Source organism: Tympanuchus pallidicinctus, unplaced genomic scaffold (assembly GCF_026119805.1).
Source record: "Tympanuchus pallidicinctus isolate F22 unplaced genomic scaffold, pur_lepc_1.0 scaffold16, whole genome shotgun sequence".
Classification (NCBI taxonomy): Eukaryota; Metazoa; Chordata; class Aves; order Galliformes; family Phasianidae; genus Tympanuchus; species Tympanuchus pallidicinctus.
The window spans coordinates 16,180,445-16,199,315 of record NW_026294679.1 but is presented as its reverse complement, the minus strand read 5'-3'; the positions used below and the strand labels follow the sequence as shown (position 1 = coordinate 16,199,315).

At 39.6% G+C, this 18,871-nt stretch overlaps 2 protein-coding genes across 3 annotated transcripts in view; one reads left to right on the top strand and one right to left on the bottom strand.

Annotated features, from left to right (window-relative positions):
* LOC128077823 (lysosomal acid lipase/cholesteryl ester hydrolase-like) overlaps positions 1 to 18,871 on the top strand; it is a 44,895-nt gene that overhangs the window by 6,785 nt on the left and 19,239 nt on the right. Inside the window, exons 5-10 of one of the 2 annotated variants that reach the window (XM_052677381.1) lie at positions 179 to 288; positions 1,598 to 1,734; positions 2,305 to 2,445; positions 3,518 to 3,589; positions 4,989 to 5,057; positions 6,023 to 6,261. In XM_052677381.1, coding sequence (XP_052533341.1) covers positions 179 to 288; positions 1,598 to 1,734; positions 2,305 to 2,445; positions 3,518 to 3,589; positions 4,989 to 5,057; positions 6,023 to 6,256 — 763 coding nt within the window. In that variant the 3' untranslated portion in view covers positions 6,257 to 6,261. Of the gene's footprint in view, positions 1 to 178; positions 289 to 1,597; positions 1,739 to 2,304; positions 2,446 to 3,517; positions 3,590 to 4,988; positions 5,058 to 6,022; positions 6,262 to 18,871 lie in introns of those variants that run through there. The other variant, XM_052677382.1, reaches the window with a different exon arrangement.
* ANKRD22 (ankyrin repeat domain 22) lies at positions 6,497 to 17,928 on the bottom strand. The gene is made up of 6 exons (XM_052677383.1): positions 17,741 to 17,928; positions 12,472 to 12,663; positions 10,719 to 10,826; positions 10,320 to 10,397; positions 9,190 to 9,288; positions 6,497 to 8,453 (listed from the first exon to the last, which is right to left on the bottom strand). The coding sequence occupies exons 1-6, from the start codon at positions 17,759 to 17,761 to the stop codon at positions 8,376 to 8,378; spliced, it is 576 nt and encodes a 191-aa protein (XP_052533343.1). The 5' UTR covers positions 17,762 to 17,928; the 3' UTR covers positions 6,497 to 8,375.

Here is an 18,871-nt window from a genome sequence, read left to right as displayed (position 1 = left end):
TGCACCTTCTCTGTTGACACCCCAAGGCATCAAGCAACCTGTCAGTACAGATGTGTCCTTCTGTGCCTTTCTTGTCTTTGAGTGGATCCTGCTCAGTGCAGTGAATGAAACTGACATTCAGTAATTCACATTATGATAACTCAACTGCCTGCCAGATTTGTTTGTTTCTCCTCTGTAGCTTTGATGAAATGGGTAAATATGATATTCCAGCAGAGCTGTACTTCATCATGAATAAAACTGGACAAAAGAATGTGTACTATATTGGTCACTCTGAAGGCACTGCATCAGGTAAGCTCAGGACACTTACGGTTCACCATCACCTGTGTTCCCAGCTGATCAGGAGGTGGATCTCCCCATTGACTGCTCTTTTCTTTGTTTGTGGAGAAATGCCTTCTGAGATTAGAGTGCAAAATATGAGACTTTTTTAAAAACAGCTTTGGTTGCCATTATAAACAAAGAAATCTAACAGGAGTTAGAAATGTACTCCAACTTTTTAAACAATTAGAGACTTAAAAGCCGTTCCTTAGTGTGTACTCCAGATACACTGGGCATATTTCTTAAATTCTCTGCACCTGGAATTTTAATTAAGTTCATCTTTTGTGTTAAGATATACAATTATTTTCCTTATGAACTGTAAAGAAAAACTAATAAGAAAAAAATGCATATAAAATACACAATTTCAAATAAGACAAGGAAGAAGAATCTTAGCATTACCAAGTTGTATGACTTAATACCTATCTTATAAACATTCATGAAATATGCTTTAAATAGTCACTGGCCACATTACCATTTAAAGATACATTGCCAGAGGCTGAAAATTAGGATCTAAAAAGCATTAATTATATATTTTCTCCTTGAGCCAACCTTTAGCATTAACCAAATTTATGGCTTTTGAGTGCAACTTTTTTTTTCAGCATCAGCTAGAAGTTTCTATTGTTTATAGCTTATGTGCAAGGTTCATAAATGGATGTTGATTGAAAATGAACAACAAATCACTCATTAGGGAAAACTATTTGGAAAAAAAGAGAAGAGATGAAAATGTGGGAAAATCATATACTATCATAGGTCTAGATCTTTCCTTTCTTATCCTCTCATAAGAGTATTAAAAGATTCTCAAAACAAAGCTAACTAATCATACAGATGCCTCTGATGTAAACAATCAGTTGAAAATACTCAAAGCTCCAGTATTCAGTTTATTATTCTACTGTTCCATGGATGCATAAACACCTACGGTCATTTAAACGCTATAATCTGAAATTTTCATTTTTTTTAATAGGGAGTTTTATGAACATTAGAGGGAATCTGATCTTGTCACCTAAAACTCTCTGCCACATACTTGTGAAAACTGTTCTGATAAAGGCAAAGTTTAGACATTCTGTGAAGTTCAGGATGAACTCTGACTCCCAGATAAAATTCATTTCAGGATTTAGCATTAACACTTGCCTTACCTAGAAGATGCAGCGCAGATAAACACGGACAACAGGAAATGGGTTACAAATCTTGTCTCACTTCTCATTTGCTACCTACTTCATACTTGTTTATTTTTGCCCGTTGAAGATGTTTTCACTAACTCAGATTGGCTCTTCTACGTTTGCAGGCTTCATAGCATTTTCTACATATCCTGAGCTGGCTAAAAGGGTGAAAGTATTCTTTGCTCTGGGCCCAGTAACCACTTGCACATATGCTAAAGGCCCTTTGATGAAGATAACAAAACTTCCTGAAGCTGCACTCAGGGTATGTCTTTCTTCCCCCCACAAGGCACAAGGCCTGGCTTACCATCTCAGGGTCCAGGCTGCACAGTCTAGAGAAACAGCTTTCAAAGGGACAAGATGCTGATACTGAGCTTGGGATAAAATATATGCTTTTGAAAATTCTCTTCTGAAACTCTGGGGTGGGGGAAACACAGGAGAAGAGAAAACTGGGGTTTGCAGCAGGTACACTGAAGTATGAAATTCTCTTATCGTTGCCATAAACTAGTGTTTTGCTGGCCTTGTATAGGAGGAAGTAAAACAGATCTGCAATAATAGCTATAACAACCTCAGACTTGAGAAATTAGTCAGCACTGTGGCCACAACATTAGAAACCAAAGGGTGGTTTCCTCCAGGACTGAAGAGAGTAAAAAGAGCAGGAATGGCTCGTGGTGAACCATTGGGAAAATAACACTTCAATGGGCAGTAGGAGGGCAAACTGTTTCAGAAATCTTTGAATACAGAGTTGGGAGACTAGGCTATTACCAACATTTTCCTGCATAAAATGCTCTTGTAACAGAAAAAAAAGAATTGTTGCACTTTTCCCTTCCCTCAGTTAGCATTTGGCTGGAAAGGAACCATGCACCAGATTGGATTTATGCAAGGACCCGTGACGCAGTTCTGTACAAGCAGTGATAGATTTTGTGGCAAAATACTCTGTTATATAGCTGGGGGCAACATACAAAATCTGAACACAGTAAGTATATGCAAAAACACCTACTCAAAGTAAAATTAAAGTGATTTTGGAAATTATATTTTGCACTACGTCCTTAACCTTTTGTCATAAACGTTAATGTAAATAAAACACAACATAGTTCTCAGCAGAGAGAATACAGGACACTGTGTGGACGAGGACTAGAGTTGACGATGAGACCAACAAACAGACATACTATGTCTCAGAAAGAAAAGGCTGAATTTAGTCTGCAGCAATATTGCATACATCTCTAGGTATGTCCTCTTTTGGGGACAACCAGAGGTCGGTCATATACACATGCTCTTTAAAAAGAGCCAATGGATGATGGAATCAGACTTCAGTGTTATTTCTTAGCATGCAGACACTATGGTCCTTTGAACAATAATTAAAAAACTGGAAAAGTTCTGCTTCTCTTTCCAAATTTTAGACTGCTTGAGCCAGATCTCAGTCTCAAAGAACTACACAAAGTCCCATTTTTGCTATTTTCAGAAATGGGCCCAACAGTTTAATTCGCAGCACAGAGAGCTACAGAAATTCCTTGCCCTGTGCCTGAGGAGTGCAACACTATGAGATTTCTAGAGACAAGTACTTGACTTGGATTAAGTCATTAATGTTCTCCTCAGGGCAAGGTAAGTCTGAAAAAGAAACAGAGGGGATGGAAATAAAACATCCCTTTAAGAAAACAATAAACACAAGCAGATGAAAAGTCAGCCTGTGATTTATAAGATTACTTCTTTAGCACCTGGAAAAAAATAAGGAGAAACTGAGTCTTCAAAAGACTTACGCATGGGTGGAGGTTAAGCAAGGATGCTACTCCGAAATAACAGGAAGGTTTTTTTCTGCTTCTGAGGACCATAGGATTCCACAGTGGTACTGTATTACATCCTCAATATAAGTTGCTTTCTGAAGAAAAATCTGTGTACAGATCCACGCTGTTAACAACCTAGTCCTATATCTGCCTTCCACTTTTCTGTTTGATATTTGAAGATTATCCTATTAAAACAGAGCTATAAGACAGCATTGTGTTGCTCAGCATTGGATCCCTGCCTTTATAACATTTTTGCTTTCTCTCCAGAGTCGAATAGATGTATACGTAGGACACTCCCCAGCTGGAACATCAGTACAGAATATAATACATTGGCATCAGGTATAACTGCATACTGAAATATAAGCACTCACTACAGCTTTTTATGCAGCTGACAGGCCATGGGGAACTCCAGAGGCAGCGGTTCTGGGAAATTCCCACCATATCTTCTCAAATAACACCCTAAGCAGATGCCACTGCAGGAGCACTGCTTCCCACACCATTACCCTAACTGAGCCTTTGGTATCAGGCAAAGAGATTTCCCCAGGGCACATCAGGCCTCTCTGCAGTTGGGCTCCAGTGGCTTCCTGCCTCCAGCTTTGTTTTTGCCTTGAAAGCTGCAGAAGAGCACTCAAGCACAGCCTGGGCACTTGGCAGGCAGTAGGAAGACAGTGGAAACCTGACTATGCAGGGGTGAGCCAGAACAAAGATATGATCCAGGTTTCAGCTCTCTCCCGGAGGGTTAACTGCAGCCTGGATCATCCCCCAGAGCCCAGTCAGCCACACACAGGCTTCTGCTGGGACAATGGGAAAGTGGAGAACAGCCTTTTCAGCTGGCATCCTACTCTCAGACCTGAGTTTGAACCAGAACATGGCAAGAGAGTGCCAGCTCAGAAGCACAGCCCTGCACGTGCACAGCACTGTGACTGTTTTGGCCAGCACTACATAAAGAGTTCAAATCTCCAGCATCCAGACCATCAGCAACCAGATTTGGCAAATGGAAGCAAGGTAGCAGATTTCTATAGCATCCTCAATTACTCAGACCTTCAACTCAGCCCGTGTGGGAACAACTGAGGAAGAGCTCCATAATGGCCTCTCACCTTTCATTCTCTAAAACCACTCAATAACCAAATTACTAATCAGGTCTGAATTTTAAAAGGGCACTCACCTTTCCAGTAGGACAGACTCAATTGAATTCCTTTTTATAACAAAACAGATTCAAGAGGGCTACTGCTAAGTGACAAACTAATTACAATCCACCTGTGGAAGCTGAACTCTGGTAGGAATAACAGTGTGTCTGGAAAGGTCACCATTACTGTGAGCAGATCAGACCCCACTGACCCACAAATGATGTGTTGTTGTGAGGTGTGATGTGAGGAGATACCACTGATTACACCACACAACTAATAATAGCCCTGACAGGTTCTAGACAGGTCCTCTTCCCAGTGTGAGAACTGGACACAGCCCCACGTCACAACTAACTGAAGTGACTCCAACCAAATTTGAAAAACAAACCATCCCAATGGTGACAGCTGGAGAACAGGACGTAATGTTTGCAAGGGTAAAGGTGACAAAGCCACTCATGCCATCCTATGGCCCATCCCAGGAAAGCTTGCAACTGGAGGAAGGGCCAGGAGGAGTCTGATCCTTGTGTTCAATCACAGGGAAGAAAAATACCACCAGCGCTCTGCTCTGTCTCTTAACGCTTTCATTTTATCTGTCCTTGTTACAATATCCACAGGTGTTCCATGCAGACAAATTCCAGGCTTATGACTATGGCTGGAAGGAAAATATGAAGAAATACAACCAGGTAAGGCAATATCGTTTTCCTGAGAACTTCTTCTTGGGTTTTGGCAAAACTAAGAACTCAGCACTTCAGCACACATGACATCAGCTGCTACGAAACGTCTAAGGTGTTGTGAGATAAAGTTTCACCTGAACCTAAACCTAACTAATATAAAAAGTTTATCATTCACAGACAAAGCATAGACAGTTTCTTGCAGACAGTTAACAAAACTTCATTTTTCTTTCCCTACTGATGCAGGGATGTATTCATTGACATGCTGACTTACCAGCCATACTCAATTGACCAAGATCCATGGCTAAGTTCTAGGACTGTATGAGTATGAAGCTCCCAAAAATCCTCAAGGCCTGCCTTTCAATTAGGGAAGAGCCTCCATATGTGACCTCCATATGGTTGACAGTCATTTCACTTTTAATTAACTTCGAGCCTGATGTTCTGTACTACATCAGGTTGCTTTGTACAGATTGAAAAGCTGCAAAGACATCAGTTGAAAAGCAGCAAAGTTCTGCCTATACACAAAATTACAAATAGCCAAATTATAATATTGCTACTTCATTCCTAAATATAACAATTAAGACAAAAATATAACAATTAAGATGCACTTCTTGCCCCAGCAAAACATTAAAGAGATTCCCTAAATATGCGCATGGGTAAGCTCCACGGTCTTTTCATGGTAAATGGATTCACTGCTCTTTCTACATCCATACACATGATCAGAATAAGCAGATGTCAAATTTCAGGACAACTCATAGCCACTCACTGCAGAAAGAGTCTAAGAATAGGATGAATCATTCCCTTCCATGATATGTAGGGACTGGAGCTAGGGAAATATGCATTAAGAGAGCAGACTTGATCCCTACTCTTTTCGTGTAGTGAGTGCAGAAGAGAAATAAACCTCTGCACAGAATCCTTTTTCTAAACACAGCTTCTGATATAACAGCATTCACTCAGATGTCCTCCCTTTCTTGCAGTCTACTCCTCCTGCATACGAGATAGAGAAGATAAGCACACCCATTGCCATTTGGAGCGGTGGACAAGACAAATTTGCAGATCCCAAAGACATGGCAAAGCTGCTTTCTCGGGTTACTCATCTCTCTTATCATAAGCATTTTTCTGACTGGGGACATCTTGATTTTATTTGGGGCCTTGATGCAGCTGAGAAAATGTATATGAAAATCATTGAACTGCTAATAAAATACCTTTGAAACCACATGCAAAGTGTTGATCCATTCAAATCTCCAACATTTTTATTTCACAAAAAGAATGATACCTGAGGAACAGATAAACACAGAGACAAGAGTAAAGAATTCTAGTACAGGTGTTTATCTGCACTTGCTTATTTCTTGCTTTCTACATAGTTAGAGGTTCTCTGTGATGTTACTGTGACTGGTATCTTCCTAGGAAAATTAAAGTATATGGGAATAAAAACTGAAAACACAAATACATTAGGTCACATTCTTCAAGGATAACTTTATTTGGACAGCTCTTACTTACACAAGACTGATTTTCCTAAGCCTAAATGATATATTCTCTCGTATAGGCAGGCAATCAGTTATTTCCAAATACCAAGAAATTCAATTTCAAAAGACAATCTCAGCCTTGTTTTTTGGACTTATCCGATTATTCTCCTGCCCTCCTTGACCATACATCATCCAAAGATTTGTTCATGCACTGTAAACCCTCAGCTACAATGACCATGGGTTGTAGATGAGGAATAAGAGGATGCAGATACATCAAGCCACACTCCAACCAATACAGTTGTCACCTCATGTAGTAATCTTAACATATGCAATTAAGTGGTTGAAAGCACTGTGCTATTGACTTTGAATTTTACGTAATTTTGTGTCTTGGCCAAAATTTGTTCATGGTATTTCTGAAATATGTGAAAGCATTCAACTATTCTCCCTTCCAATCCATTAGCTGAAAGGGACATTATCTTCAACCTATGCCATCTGTGCAAGCACTTCACTTCTACTGACATATATGTTGATCTGGTTGAGTACCTGTCCTCAGGTTACACACAAAGTGGTCATCTGTGCAGGCTCAGACAGGTAGCTTTGTTTCCTGGGGTGATTCTGGGAGGGATCTAAAGCCTGACTATATGCTCAGCCAAGACTGCCTGCAGTTGGAGTTAGTATCCAATAAGCTAGGTACACAGAAATATATGCCAGATTTGCTGCAGTACAGAAAACGTACTGTAATGTGGTCCATGCACCTCGTCTAGCAGCCATTAGCAGTGCTGATCATAGCACCTATCTTCCAAACTTATGGCAGCTTACACAGAATGGCCAAAACTACTGAGAGAGACAAAGATCCATTAGACCAAGGAAATAGGACACAGCAGTGTTTGAAAGCAGACTTTCATTTATAAGTGCATTATTAAACCACAGAGTGGCAGGCCAAGCTAACAAATTACTTACCACTTCTGGTTTTCTACTATCTTTACTTACACAATAAAAGATTCATGAATTTATTATTATTATTTTGGTATGTGCACTCTCTGCTGTGTGCACCACTCTTACAAGCATACTATCCTGTCCATTTCCTTGAGAATAATATATCTGGCTCCATCATTACAGCATTTCACTGTTTTATTTTTTAAATTTTATTAATTTTTTTTAATATTGGAAAAGTAGTCAAAAGACTTGCTTCAAACAGATTTTCATTGTTATTTATTAATTCATTAAAGGAACTTGGAAACTCTCTTTGTTTCTAGACTCCAATAATTCAATCTCTTGATGCTTCTTTTATGTAAAACAGAAGATAATCTTTCTCTTGTAGCAATATCTTGAGAATTAAGGTGTGGGAAATTTGTAGAAAAGAAGGAAGAAGTGCTAAGCAGAGCAATCTATTTGAATAGTCATTCCCATGGTAGGAAAAGAAATACTTAGAGAGTAGGTGCCTGACCTTGTATATGCTGCTGTGGTATACTGTTCAGCTGTATCCCCTAAGGAAGCTGTTACACAGACTATAAAAAATATTTTATTTCTTCATTGGCTGCTTATCATCACGTGTGGTGCTTTGGTTTCCACAAGTCTTATCTGAGCAAATCAAGCAGTAAAATTGGAGGAGCAGATGGGAAGAGCAATATTTTGAATGCAATTGTACTCATTCACAGCTTAGTAAAAGCAAATGAACTCCTTTCAGTCCACACAGTCCTGAGGGTACTCACAAGTCTCATACAAAATAGTCAAAGCCCACATCAATTTGGGTCAATTATCAGTCTGCAGACCCCTGCAGGACTCTTGCTGCTATATAGAATGTATTGCCTGATGGAGTGATTTTCTGCGCTTTCAACAGTCCTTGATGAAGTCCCACCAAGCATTAGGAAGTTTTCCTTAACATGCTTTCAATGTTGCTGAAATGTAGTCTTCTTGCAATATCTAAAGGAGTCTCCCCATCCTGAAAGAAACAGATGAAGTACATCAGAATATGATAAATATAAGTCAAATACAAACAAGTTTCCTGAACTGCCGTCCTCGGTGTTCTGCATGAATTTCACTGTCACATCCCTGATCTAAAGGAAAGATTTCAGGATACGCTGGGTCCAACAGAACTCTTACTGAAGTAAAGGGTAGTACCCTTGCCTCTTCTCCAGTAGCAACAGCCGATCCACCATTCCCTGGGGATAATGTCCAAAGACATCACAGAGTTAAGAGCTAACTTCAAGAACAACACAGTCAGAACTTCATTTGTCTAAACTGAACAATAATAGATACTCCTGGATATTTCTTGTGACAGTATTTGAGCTCCTTGAAGGACAGCAGAAGCTTGACTTAGCCCATTTCAGAAGAATGATGTCTACACAGAGCTCCTTGGAGGGCTCTTAGCACTTCTCTGCATCCTGCATCTTAGGAACAACTGTAGCATAGCTCTGAGTTCAGCAGTTTTGCCAATCTTGTGAATGTGTACACTGTTGCTGATGGTAGAAATCCAGTGTGAAGTACCTGGACTTAAAGTTCCTGTTGCCAATAAAGGAAATGGGGCAAATATTACTTTAAGCCCCACAGCAAAAAAATCTGCTGCCAGGAAGCTGTGCACTGTTTCTTTTTTAAATTGCTACACACCATCTAAGGCCTACAACATATTGATTCACTGTCCTGATAAGGATATCCAGTTATAAGCTCCACCTTCTTACCTGATTCTTCACAGAAACATCTGCATGAGCTTCAAGCAGTAGAGGAATGACTGCCTGATTTCTCATTTCACAAGCGTAGTGAAGGGCTGTGCTACCATACTGAAGGGAAAGAGTAGCAGATGGATTTTAGTTTTATTCCTTCTTTAACAGAAATTAGGTAAGTAGTGCTAGCAAAATCCCTTTATATCTTATAATTTTCCCCCTAACAATTGGATGAATAAAATATATAATCTCATGTTCCAATGCACAACACAGTAAAGCACTTGTCATAATCACAACAGGAAAAAAAAACCTCTTCTAGGATGCAGTTGCTAAAACCAAGTCTGATACCTTTAGCAGGAAGCCGGTAGTTCTACACTTACTTCAAGGGATTCTGTGATCTCTAGCTCAATAAATATTTCTTAATTTATATTATTTTCTCAGACTTATGTATTTTAGAATTTGGTTGCTATTAAAATTGTAGTACCCCCTTTTGTGCATTGGAGTTCTTTGGCACACCCAAGCAAAATAGTCAACACAAACACTACACATGGCAGACCAGTATACTCTAAAGACCAAGAAAAGACCAAGTGCTAAGGCATGACTTTTGCCCAGAGGTCAACCTTAGCCTAATGGTGATAAATTCAGAACCTATATCATCACCAGAATATCTATGTGATTAACATTTAATATCTCAGTATTTCAACTCAGCTGGCCTGGATTTGCTTTTAAAATGACTTTGGTTGAAAAGGTCTTGATAAAATTAAAAACCCAGTGAAACTGAACTCCAGGAGTATACATCACAGCAGTCAAGAAGCTGATAATCACTTACAATGGTCTGAGAAAAACACACATCTAACAACGTCATGCTAGGTTTTAGATGCTGTTTGGAACAACTGCTGAAGCTAAGAAAAACAAGTTTGAGGAAAAATCTATTGTTTGATGAAAAAGCTGTCAGTGGAGAATTATTTCTGAGTACATTACATAAATATTGCTGAAGTGTCAAGGATGAAAACTAAATCTTCCTATTATATCAGTTCAGTCTCTGATCCTACTCCAAAAGCCGGATTGTATAGCTAGAAGTCTGAAGTCTGCTTTTACTAATACAGCATGCATACAAGCCACAATTACATTTATATAAATCCACTTACATAGTCTGTAGCATTAACATCGACTCCAGCCCAAAGCAACATCTTGACCAGGTTTTCATTCTGTTTCGTCTTTGAGATCTGTTTAGTGGAAGTGTAAATTTACACAGTGAGACGCTTCACCTGTATACGCTGTTAAGAAGATGTTGGTTACATATTGTTTTCTCTGAATAAGAAGTGTCAGACTTCTGCAAATACCAGAGTGATGCAGTGACACAATCCTGCCCCTTCACCAGCTACGCTCATAGTGAAAACTGCTTCTTCTGTTGCTCTCCATCAGTATTTGCTTCAAAAAGAGCAGCCCACGTTCTGTGCAGATTCATGGCCTGAAATATCACCATAAGAAAGGTGATAGAGGAGAAGTAAATGTGTAGGGCCTTTTTTACTTTCATCCAGACTCACCATGAGAAGATATCCAATAAGTAAAACCGGCATGAGGATTATGATGAGCACATAATCAAGGAAGGTAAACCGTTTTCTGACAGCATAATGCAGACAAGTGCGGTGTTTCTAAACATAAAATAGAAGAACTCTGATTAGTATCAAAATCACTTCTCTGATTATATTAGTATAGTATTGCCAATACTAGATCCTTTCTGTATTTCACACACTTTTTTTTTTAGGTTATCAACTAGAAGTAGTTCTCTGATTTTCAAGTAGAAACAGGCACGTGCAGTATGCTTCCTTCAAGTGGGTGCACATTTGACTCATACAGACTCAGGGAAAATAGGATCCACATGCAAGAACAATGGGAGATCCAATGGATTTCATGGATATGGCTGCAGACTTAACTGTTGAGACAAAGAAGGCAGAGTGGAAGTCTACCCTGACTCAGCAAGTTAAATCAGCAGGAAGAATCCCTTCTGCTCCTCACAGAGGTTTTGATTACTGAAGCACAGACATAGAAGAGCCGATGTCACTGATGTGAAACAGCAAATTAGCAACACCCATAGCAGACTCCTAGTATAACTATCTTTGAATATTGTATCTACCAAAGAAAAAGAGAAGAGCTGTTAACTTGCACATTAAAGAAGATGAGTTTCCTACAACTCATTAAACTGGAGTCTGACAAATCAGGTTATGGTGTTATGTCATGACCCAAAAAATGCTCAGAAGCCTTTCTGTGTAATCCTCTGCTTCCTATTCTCAGTTCTGAACACCTGTCAAGCTCTGCACCCACCTGTGAAGGTGAAGCAGAAAACAAGTTAAGAAAACCAGGCAAGGCTAAGAAATGGCTGTCAATGCAATAAGAACGATCTTACTGCAAAGTACTGAACTATTTCAAAGGGACTTCAAGGTGACACAGAATGTTCTGGATCAAACAGAGCAGATAGAAGTGAACATTCCACTGACTTCATACACATTTTCTGTGAAAAAAAAATAAAAAAAATGCTGGACACCAGAGTATAAAATTGCACATGAGTGTCTAAGAACTTGCTAACCATTGACTTAGAGTTTGAGATAATACAAGAGTTAACAAATATAGGTAATTTTTCCTAGCACTTTATCACACTTAATATCATTCCACAAGAACAAATTAGCAGTGAAGCCAGAACATGCATTTTCCAGGCTCCTTTTCTTTGTAATCTCTGGGGAACCTGCGCATAAACACACTTCCTTATCACTCTAGGGAAAATAACCACTCGTGGCTGTTCTAGAAGGCAGGCAGATTTTAGAAAAATATGGATTAGAGGAAGAACAGACAGAAGGCTGCTCCCTTCAGCCCTCAGGTTCAGTTTTGTCAGGGATCCTTATGGGAGGAACAGGCAGGCTGTCTTTCAGATCTTCCTTTTAACTGCAGGATGAAGATAAAGACAGAAAAGAAAGGCTAAGAAAGAACAGATATAAGCTGGAGGTCAGGATGAATGCAGGGTGATGCAGGCAGAATCTACTGGGGACTGGGGATGACATGCAGTGTCGAGTAAATGGGAAACAAAGAGAAACTGAGAATGGCAATGTTTCTTACATGTTACGTGCATTTTCAAGTCAGGAAAATAGGTGAGGAAATAAATAGAAACATAAGAGTTTACTGAATTACAATGTCAGGTTTAGACATGCCATGCAAACAAAACTAAGGTTTAGCAGTACTGCCAGTGTTCTCAAATATGTACTCAAAAGGGCAGCCAGTGCAAAAGCTGAGTCTGTGACCACTTACCTTGTTTCTGAGGTTGACATCAGCATTCTTTTTAAGAAGATAGCTAGCTATTCTGTTGTTTCCCTGCTTGCATGCGCAGATTAAGGGGGTATCTCCACCAAAGCTGTCCTGGATATTCAGGTAGCTGCTGTTTTTATCCAAAAGGAGCTGAACTTCATTGAAATCGTTATTATAAGCTGCCTGACAAATGGGCTGAAGAGAGAAGAGAATGTTTGTCAGCACACACCATCCACTGACTTCTCTGTACCGTCCATCCTGACTTTCTGCTTGCACATCCCAAGAGCCTCCCATGCAGCCCCGACAGAGGCTGCCATTCCAAGCGTCTTCCAGAAGATGGCGGTAAGAGATACACCCGCAACTTCTACGTGGCTCGCAGCCCTCAGCGTGAGAAGTCTGACACGGACCGCGTGCAGAGGGTAAATTTTCTGTTCATCTTGGAACAGAAAGCAAGCAAGCCCTGGCAAGCCCACACCTAGCCAAGCTTACAAAAGCTTTCCCTTCAGATGGGCACTGATTGAACAAAAGGTATAACTCCTGACTCATCAGTTCACAGAGCAAAACCACATAGCTGGTGAAAGTTGAGTCAGAAGTATTTTTTAAAATTAAAATTAAAATTAAAATAAGAAGGAGAGGAAGGAGAGGAAGGAGAGGAAGGAGAGGAAGGAGAGGAAGGAGAGGAAGGAGAGGAAGGAGAGGAAGGAGAGGAAGGAGAGGAAGGAGAGGAAGGAGAGGAAGGAGAGGAAGCAGAGGAAGGAGAGGAAGGAGAGGAAGGAGAGGAAGGAGAGGAAGGAGAGGAAGGAGAGGAAGGAGAGGAAGGAGAGGAAGGAGAGGAAGGAGAGAAAACACCACATTTCTGTTATTGGGCTTCAAGTTAAACCTCATACCTAAAGTATATGTACATGCACGGCCACAGCTCAGATCCTGCTTGGCTTTTGAAAACTGCTGCTCACATCTTTGCTCATTATGTTCAAGCACCTCTGACCTGCTATTCCTTCCCCTTCAGCAGTAAGAAGTCAGAATAAGCACAGGTAGAGAGAAATAGGAGACTATACACTTATAGTCACCAGCAGGCAGAAAAGAACAGCCTAACTTGTAACATTTGAAGTTCTTCAGTCATAAAGAGAAAAGGTTACTTCATTATATCCTCTTCAATACTGAGGTTCTTTGCCACTTTCCAATATAGTGTATTTCTTCAGTTGGTACCTGCAGGTTTTCATTTTGATTCTCTGTATCAGAAGCTAAAAGTGCTACAAGATCTATCTCTGAACTCTGAGTCCTCTCTACTCACCCTCTTCTGCTGTTACACCTTTTCCACATAAAAAGAGATTCCTCTTATTTACATTTTTATTTCAAACATTTGCCTACAGTACAAGCTTGCTTCCAATATCATTGCTGCTAAGTCTTCTGAACAACTGCACTAGATAAATGATTTCCCAGTATAGAGAAAGTACTTTCATGCTTGCCAGACCTTGTGTCACTTCTTGTTTTGTTTTCATTATATCAGACAAGAATTTACAAACACATGCAACAGTGTAATCTTGTGTCATCTGTCCCTACTCTTTTAATCCATTCCTATGACATTTGCTACACATTCTTTCAGAAACAAACCAGTTTTAATGATTTAGAGGAGAAATCCCCCTTTTAAATGGCTTACTGGCATAAGAACCTTGTCTATCTATGCCATTTAATTAATCTGTTCGACTAACCACCTCATTCTCAGTTATGTCTGTGTCTAGGACTACACCTTCACTTTCACATCCACAGAAAAGAAGCTCCAGTGCAGTCTGTCAGTAGACTGTTACTCTTGCTTTTAAATACAGCCCTGTTCCTTTAAAGATGCAGGAGGTTTGCTGCTTGGTTGAATACTGGCTCAAATCCCAGCCATTTGCTACACAACCTTACTCCTTTCTACTCTGATTCTTGCTATGCCAGCAGCTAACGTCATCAGATGACACGCTGTAGTGTTTTTCTTTCCACACTGCCTCAGAGTTTTACTTTCTCAGCCACTGAGGCATTTTTGACTGATATTTTCATTGACCCACAGAATCTTTTTCTAAACCTTACACTACTGTTGAATCCTGTTCTAGAACCATGAATAATGATAAATTATTACACCCAAACAGAGTACATTACTTGGAACTGCAGTCATCCACAGAGACAGGCATGCAAGAGCCACACACACTCTTTTATCTTCTGAAACTGGCAGTTCTAACCAAACATCTCAAGCACAGATAATTTAAGGAAGCAATTCCCAACCATTTCACCAGCTAATATATGGGTAATTTAAGTACTTAAAGTAACTTTTAAATGATTACCTTTTCAGTGAAGTGGGATGTCTTTTTTAGAACTGACTCACAAATTAATGCATTCCATTCATTAAAAAAAAAAAAAACAAAAAAACAAAAAAAAAAACAAAAAAACAAAACAAAACAAAAAAAACACCACACACAAAACAAACAGGTTTTGTGGGCTTCTCTTAAGGCCCATTATTATTCTGCAGGTTTGCATCCTAGAAAATATCTATTTTAATCAAAGAAAATGCATTAAATGTGAAAAGGCCATAGTTCTAAGATACGATATACATCCAAAATTGACAAACAGGACTTGAGGTCTGGAGGAGCAAAGGTACAAGCAGGATATTTAACAAAGGAAACCAAACAACTATGAGCACATTGTTTTGATCACAGTAGTACTCAGGACATCACAATAGTATTTAATATTGAGCTCTGTGGAGAAGAACCTGGGTGTTCTGGTGGACAACAGGTTGGCCATGAGCCAGCAGTGTGCCCCTGTGAGCCAAGAAAGCCAAAGGTATCCTGGGGTGTATTAAAAAGAGAGATCCGGCAGGGGGAAGGAGGTGATTCCCCCCATTTACTCAGGCCTAGTGAGGTCACATCTAAAGTACTGTGCCCATTTCTGGGCTTGCCAGTTCAAAACAGGTAGGGATCTCCTTGAAGAAATCTAGTGGAGGGCTGCAAAGATGATAAAGGGCCTGGAGCATCTCCCTCATGAGGAAAGGCTGAGTAACATGGGTCTGTTCAGTCCGGGGAAATGATGACTGAGTGGGACATCTGATTAACATTTATAAGTACCTAAAAAGATGCGGGAGGCAAATGGATGAGTGAACTCTCACTTACACATCACCTACCAGCAGTCTGATGACCCCCAGAGAACTCTGAACAGATCTACTCCTGCTCATCAGTGGAGCACAGAAGATGCAGCATTACTCCCAGTACAAACACAAGCTCTGAGAAAAATGGCTCTGAAGAGTGGAAAGCAAGACCAAGAACTTGAGCTTAGGTAAAGAGGAAGTGAGTGCCTCTTCCAAAGCAGCAAAGCCCTTCACCTCTTCCCTCACACTTCTGCAGAACCACACAACATGCAGACATGCTGCACACCATGAACCTAACAGCATGACTCTGCACGAAACATATACTAATAGGGACACAGGTTAGGCAACAGTTTTCATGGTTAAAATCGCTCAGTGCAAGATCACCAGATATGAAGTGAAAGTAAAAAACATTAGCTGATAGATAGAAGGGCAACACCTCTACAGAACTGATTGTTTTTGGTATCAGTTATAGTCCATATGGCTACCTGGTAGTTTACTCAGATCCAGATGAATTGCACACTAAATTTTCCTACTTGCTTTCAGTGATTCCTTGTTTAGATTTGCTTAAGTACTAATAAAAAAACAGCTAGCAGTTCAGCAAGTTCTGCCAAACATGAGGTAAAAGTTTGTTAAAATCAGGGTGGTGAGACATTGGAACAGATTGCCCAGAGAGGTAGTGGGTGTCCCATCACTGGAGACATCCATCAGGCTGGATGGGGCTTTGAGCAACCTGAACAAGCTGTAGGTGTCCCTACCCATTGTAGAGGAGTTGGACTGAATGGACTTTAAGGGTCTCTTCCAAGTCAAACGATTCTGAGATACTATGATAAAGTTTCAAGGCACAATACAAAGGACAAAGCATTCAGCTGCTAGGGAGGAGGCTAAAGGTAAAGCTAGGACAAGAATTTCAAGTGGAAATTGCCTTCTCTTTTGAGAACTGCAAGGGACAGCCAAAGTTATATCAGACATTTGCAATTGCTTAGAAAAAAAGGAACACTTCATTTTATGAAGATATTCTGAATCAATCCACAACCTTTTCCTGTGTGCTAAAATTCATTCAAAGGCCTTCTACAAACTAAATGGGAAAATATAAATCGTATTTGGGAATGTACTAGTATCCCTTCCATACTTCTCAGCAAATAAATCTTGCACTTTAATTGCACTTTTATAGATTTCTATCAGCTGTAAATAAACTATCTTAACAAGAGAACTACATCTCACTAAAAACACTTTAAGACAAGAAACCAATGCATATGAAATGATCAACTAGAAAGCACAGAAAACATGGATAGCATTTGAACATTCCCTAAACATTGTGTTAATTCTACTAGATGACTGTTTCTTATAGTATATATATACAGAGATAGTACAATACTATCTCTGAGTAGCCAAACTGGAGAGAGACAAAAAAGATGCATTCTACTCATTCCACTAGCGTGTGAATGCACAGATTCAAGCTCCCTATAATACTGAAAGATATTTTCATTGAATAGCTTCTTAAAATTAAAAGGGTGTCCTTCAGGATGAACATGTGACCTTTTAAAGGAATGGATATACAATGCTGTCTCCAGAAAGAGAAGCAGCACATTGTATTCACAGTCAAAAAAGAAATGAAATCGTCATTTGTTCCTTAGTGTGCAAATGGAAAATTTATAAAATAATGAATATGCTTACATAGCACTTATGTTGAAATCCATGGTTGTGCTAACTGAATTACAGTGTGGGGAAAAACTCATAAGAGCTAAAAAATTTCTTTTAAATCACATTTCTAAACCAAAGCTTCCATAGATAATGTTTCCTTGGGCACCAGCTTTATTATCTGTATTCAACAGAAGTTAAGGGATCCTCTTGGAGTTCTTAGTTATTCGTACACAGTGCTCAGAATCATTCTGATCTCAACACAAAACAATAAAAAATGTTGAGCAAAAGCAAACTTTATCTACAAAGCCACAGTAATTATACTGGTTGTGGTGCTTACTTTACTCCTACAAAAGGCACTTTTGTCAATTTGTAATAGCTAAAGAACAGTATTCCAAAGGAAAAGAATTGCCGTATTTTTAAGCCCGTGTACATGATGACATGAAGGAAACAAAGTAAAACCAACATATATCCACAGCCTCAATAGCTTCAGTTACTGTGCAGAAAATGACCACGTACCTCTGAGTAGAATATCCCCATGCCTATTCTTCTCTGCTTGAGTTCTTTCTTGTTCACCAGCTCAACACATTAACCTCGCTTGAAATGCTCTTGAACTTGTTTGAATCTGGTTAACATTTAACTTAGAACACAGGAATCACTCTTAAGCTACATTTGCCTTCTGTGCTTTCTACTTGGTGATATGAAACAATTGTCTTCAGAAACCCAACCCAGCAAGGTAAACGTGGGAACAGCAGCTTACAAGAGACTGACAGAACAAGTTGCAACAGAGAGAAGAATTTCCCTTTGTCATCTTTGCAATAACAGCCTCTGGTTACCAAAAAAGGAAAGCAGCAAAATAGGCTGGGGAGGGGATGGGGCTGGGTGGTAGGGGAGGAAGGAGAGAAGAAATAAGAAAAATAAGCTAGTGAACAAATGGGGAAAGGGGGTGAACAAGTAACTAAGAACAATAGGTAGCTTGCCACTCAAGCTACTTTGGGTTTACATATCCTGAACTCACCTCAAGAAAACCTCAGAGGTATACTAAGATTCCATACCTTATTAAAAAGATTTCCTGGTGTAATTAGTTTCAGTCTCTTATTAACTAGACCAGCCCATTTCATCATCTGCTCACTCATCTCTTCCTAACCTTGTCCAAACACTAAACATGACTCACAGTAGCCTCCTTTTGTGGTTTCACACTGATGGACAGCTAAATAGCACAACTGCTCTCACACCCTCCCCTCTCAAAGGAAAGAGGGAGAAAATATGGTGGAAAAAGGCTCAAGGCTTGAGACAAGGACAGGAAGACCACTCTCCAATTGCCATCATGGGCAAAACATAAAACAGACTCAACAGAGGGAGATCAATATAATTTATTGCCTACTACAAACAGACCAGAGTAGTGAGAAACTGAGATAAGCCAAAAATACCTTCCTCACCCTGCACCCTCCCTCACTAACCTATTCCTAAAGCTTCCATTCCATTTAAGTTTTCAAGGTTCTGAGGGTAAGATGACTGTATATCTGTAGTACACTCAGCCAGCCTGAGGAAGATATGTGTATTTTAAATATCTATAAACACTCCATAATCTCTTTCTCTTTTTAGTTTGTACTCATTACTTCTCTTCTCTTTCAAGCATATTAAAAAAAA

Bases quoted from the DNA above. Each gene is read 5' to 3' on its own strand.
- ANKRD22 (XM_052677383.1), bottom strand. From the start codon at position 17,761: ATGGGGATATTCTACTCAGAG. The intron at 10,827-12,471 runs GTAAGTGGTCAC...TTTTATGTTTAG, and splicing joins ATGTCAACCTCAGAAACAAG to AAACACCGCACTTGTCTGCA. The intron at 8,454-9,189 runs GTAAGAAGGTGG...TGTTTCTTTCAG, and splicing joins ATGTTTCTGTGAAGAATCAG to GATGGGGAGACTCCTTTAGA.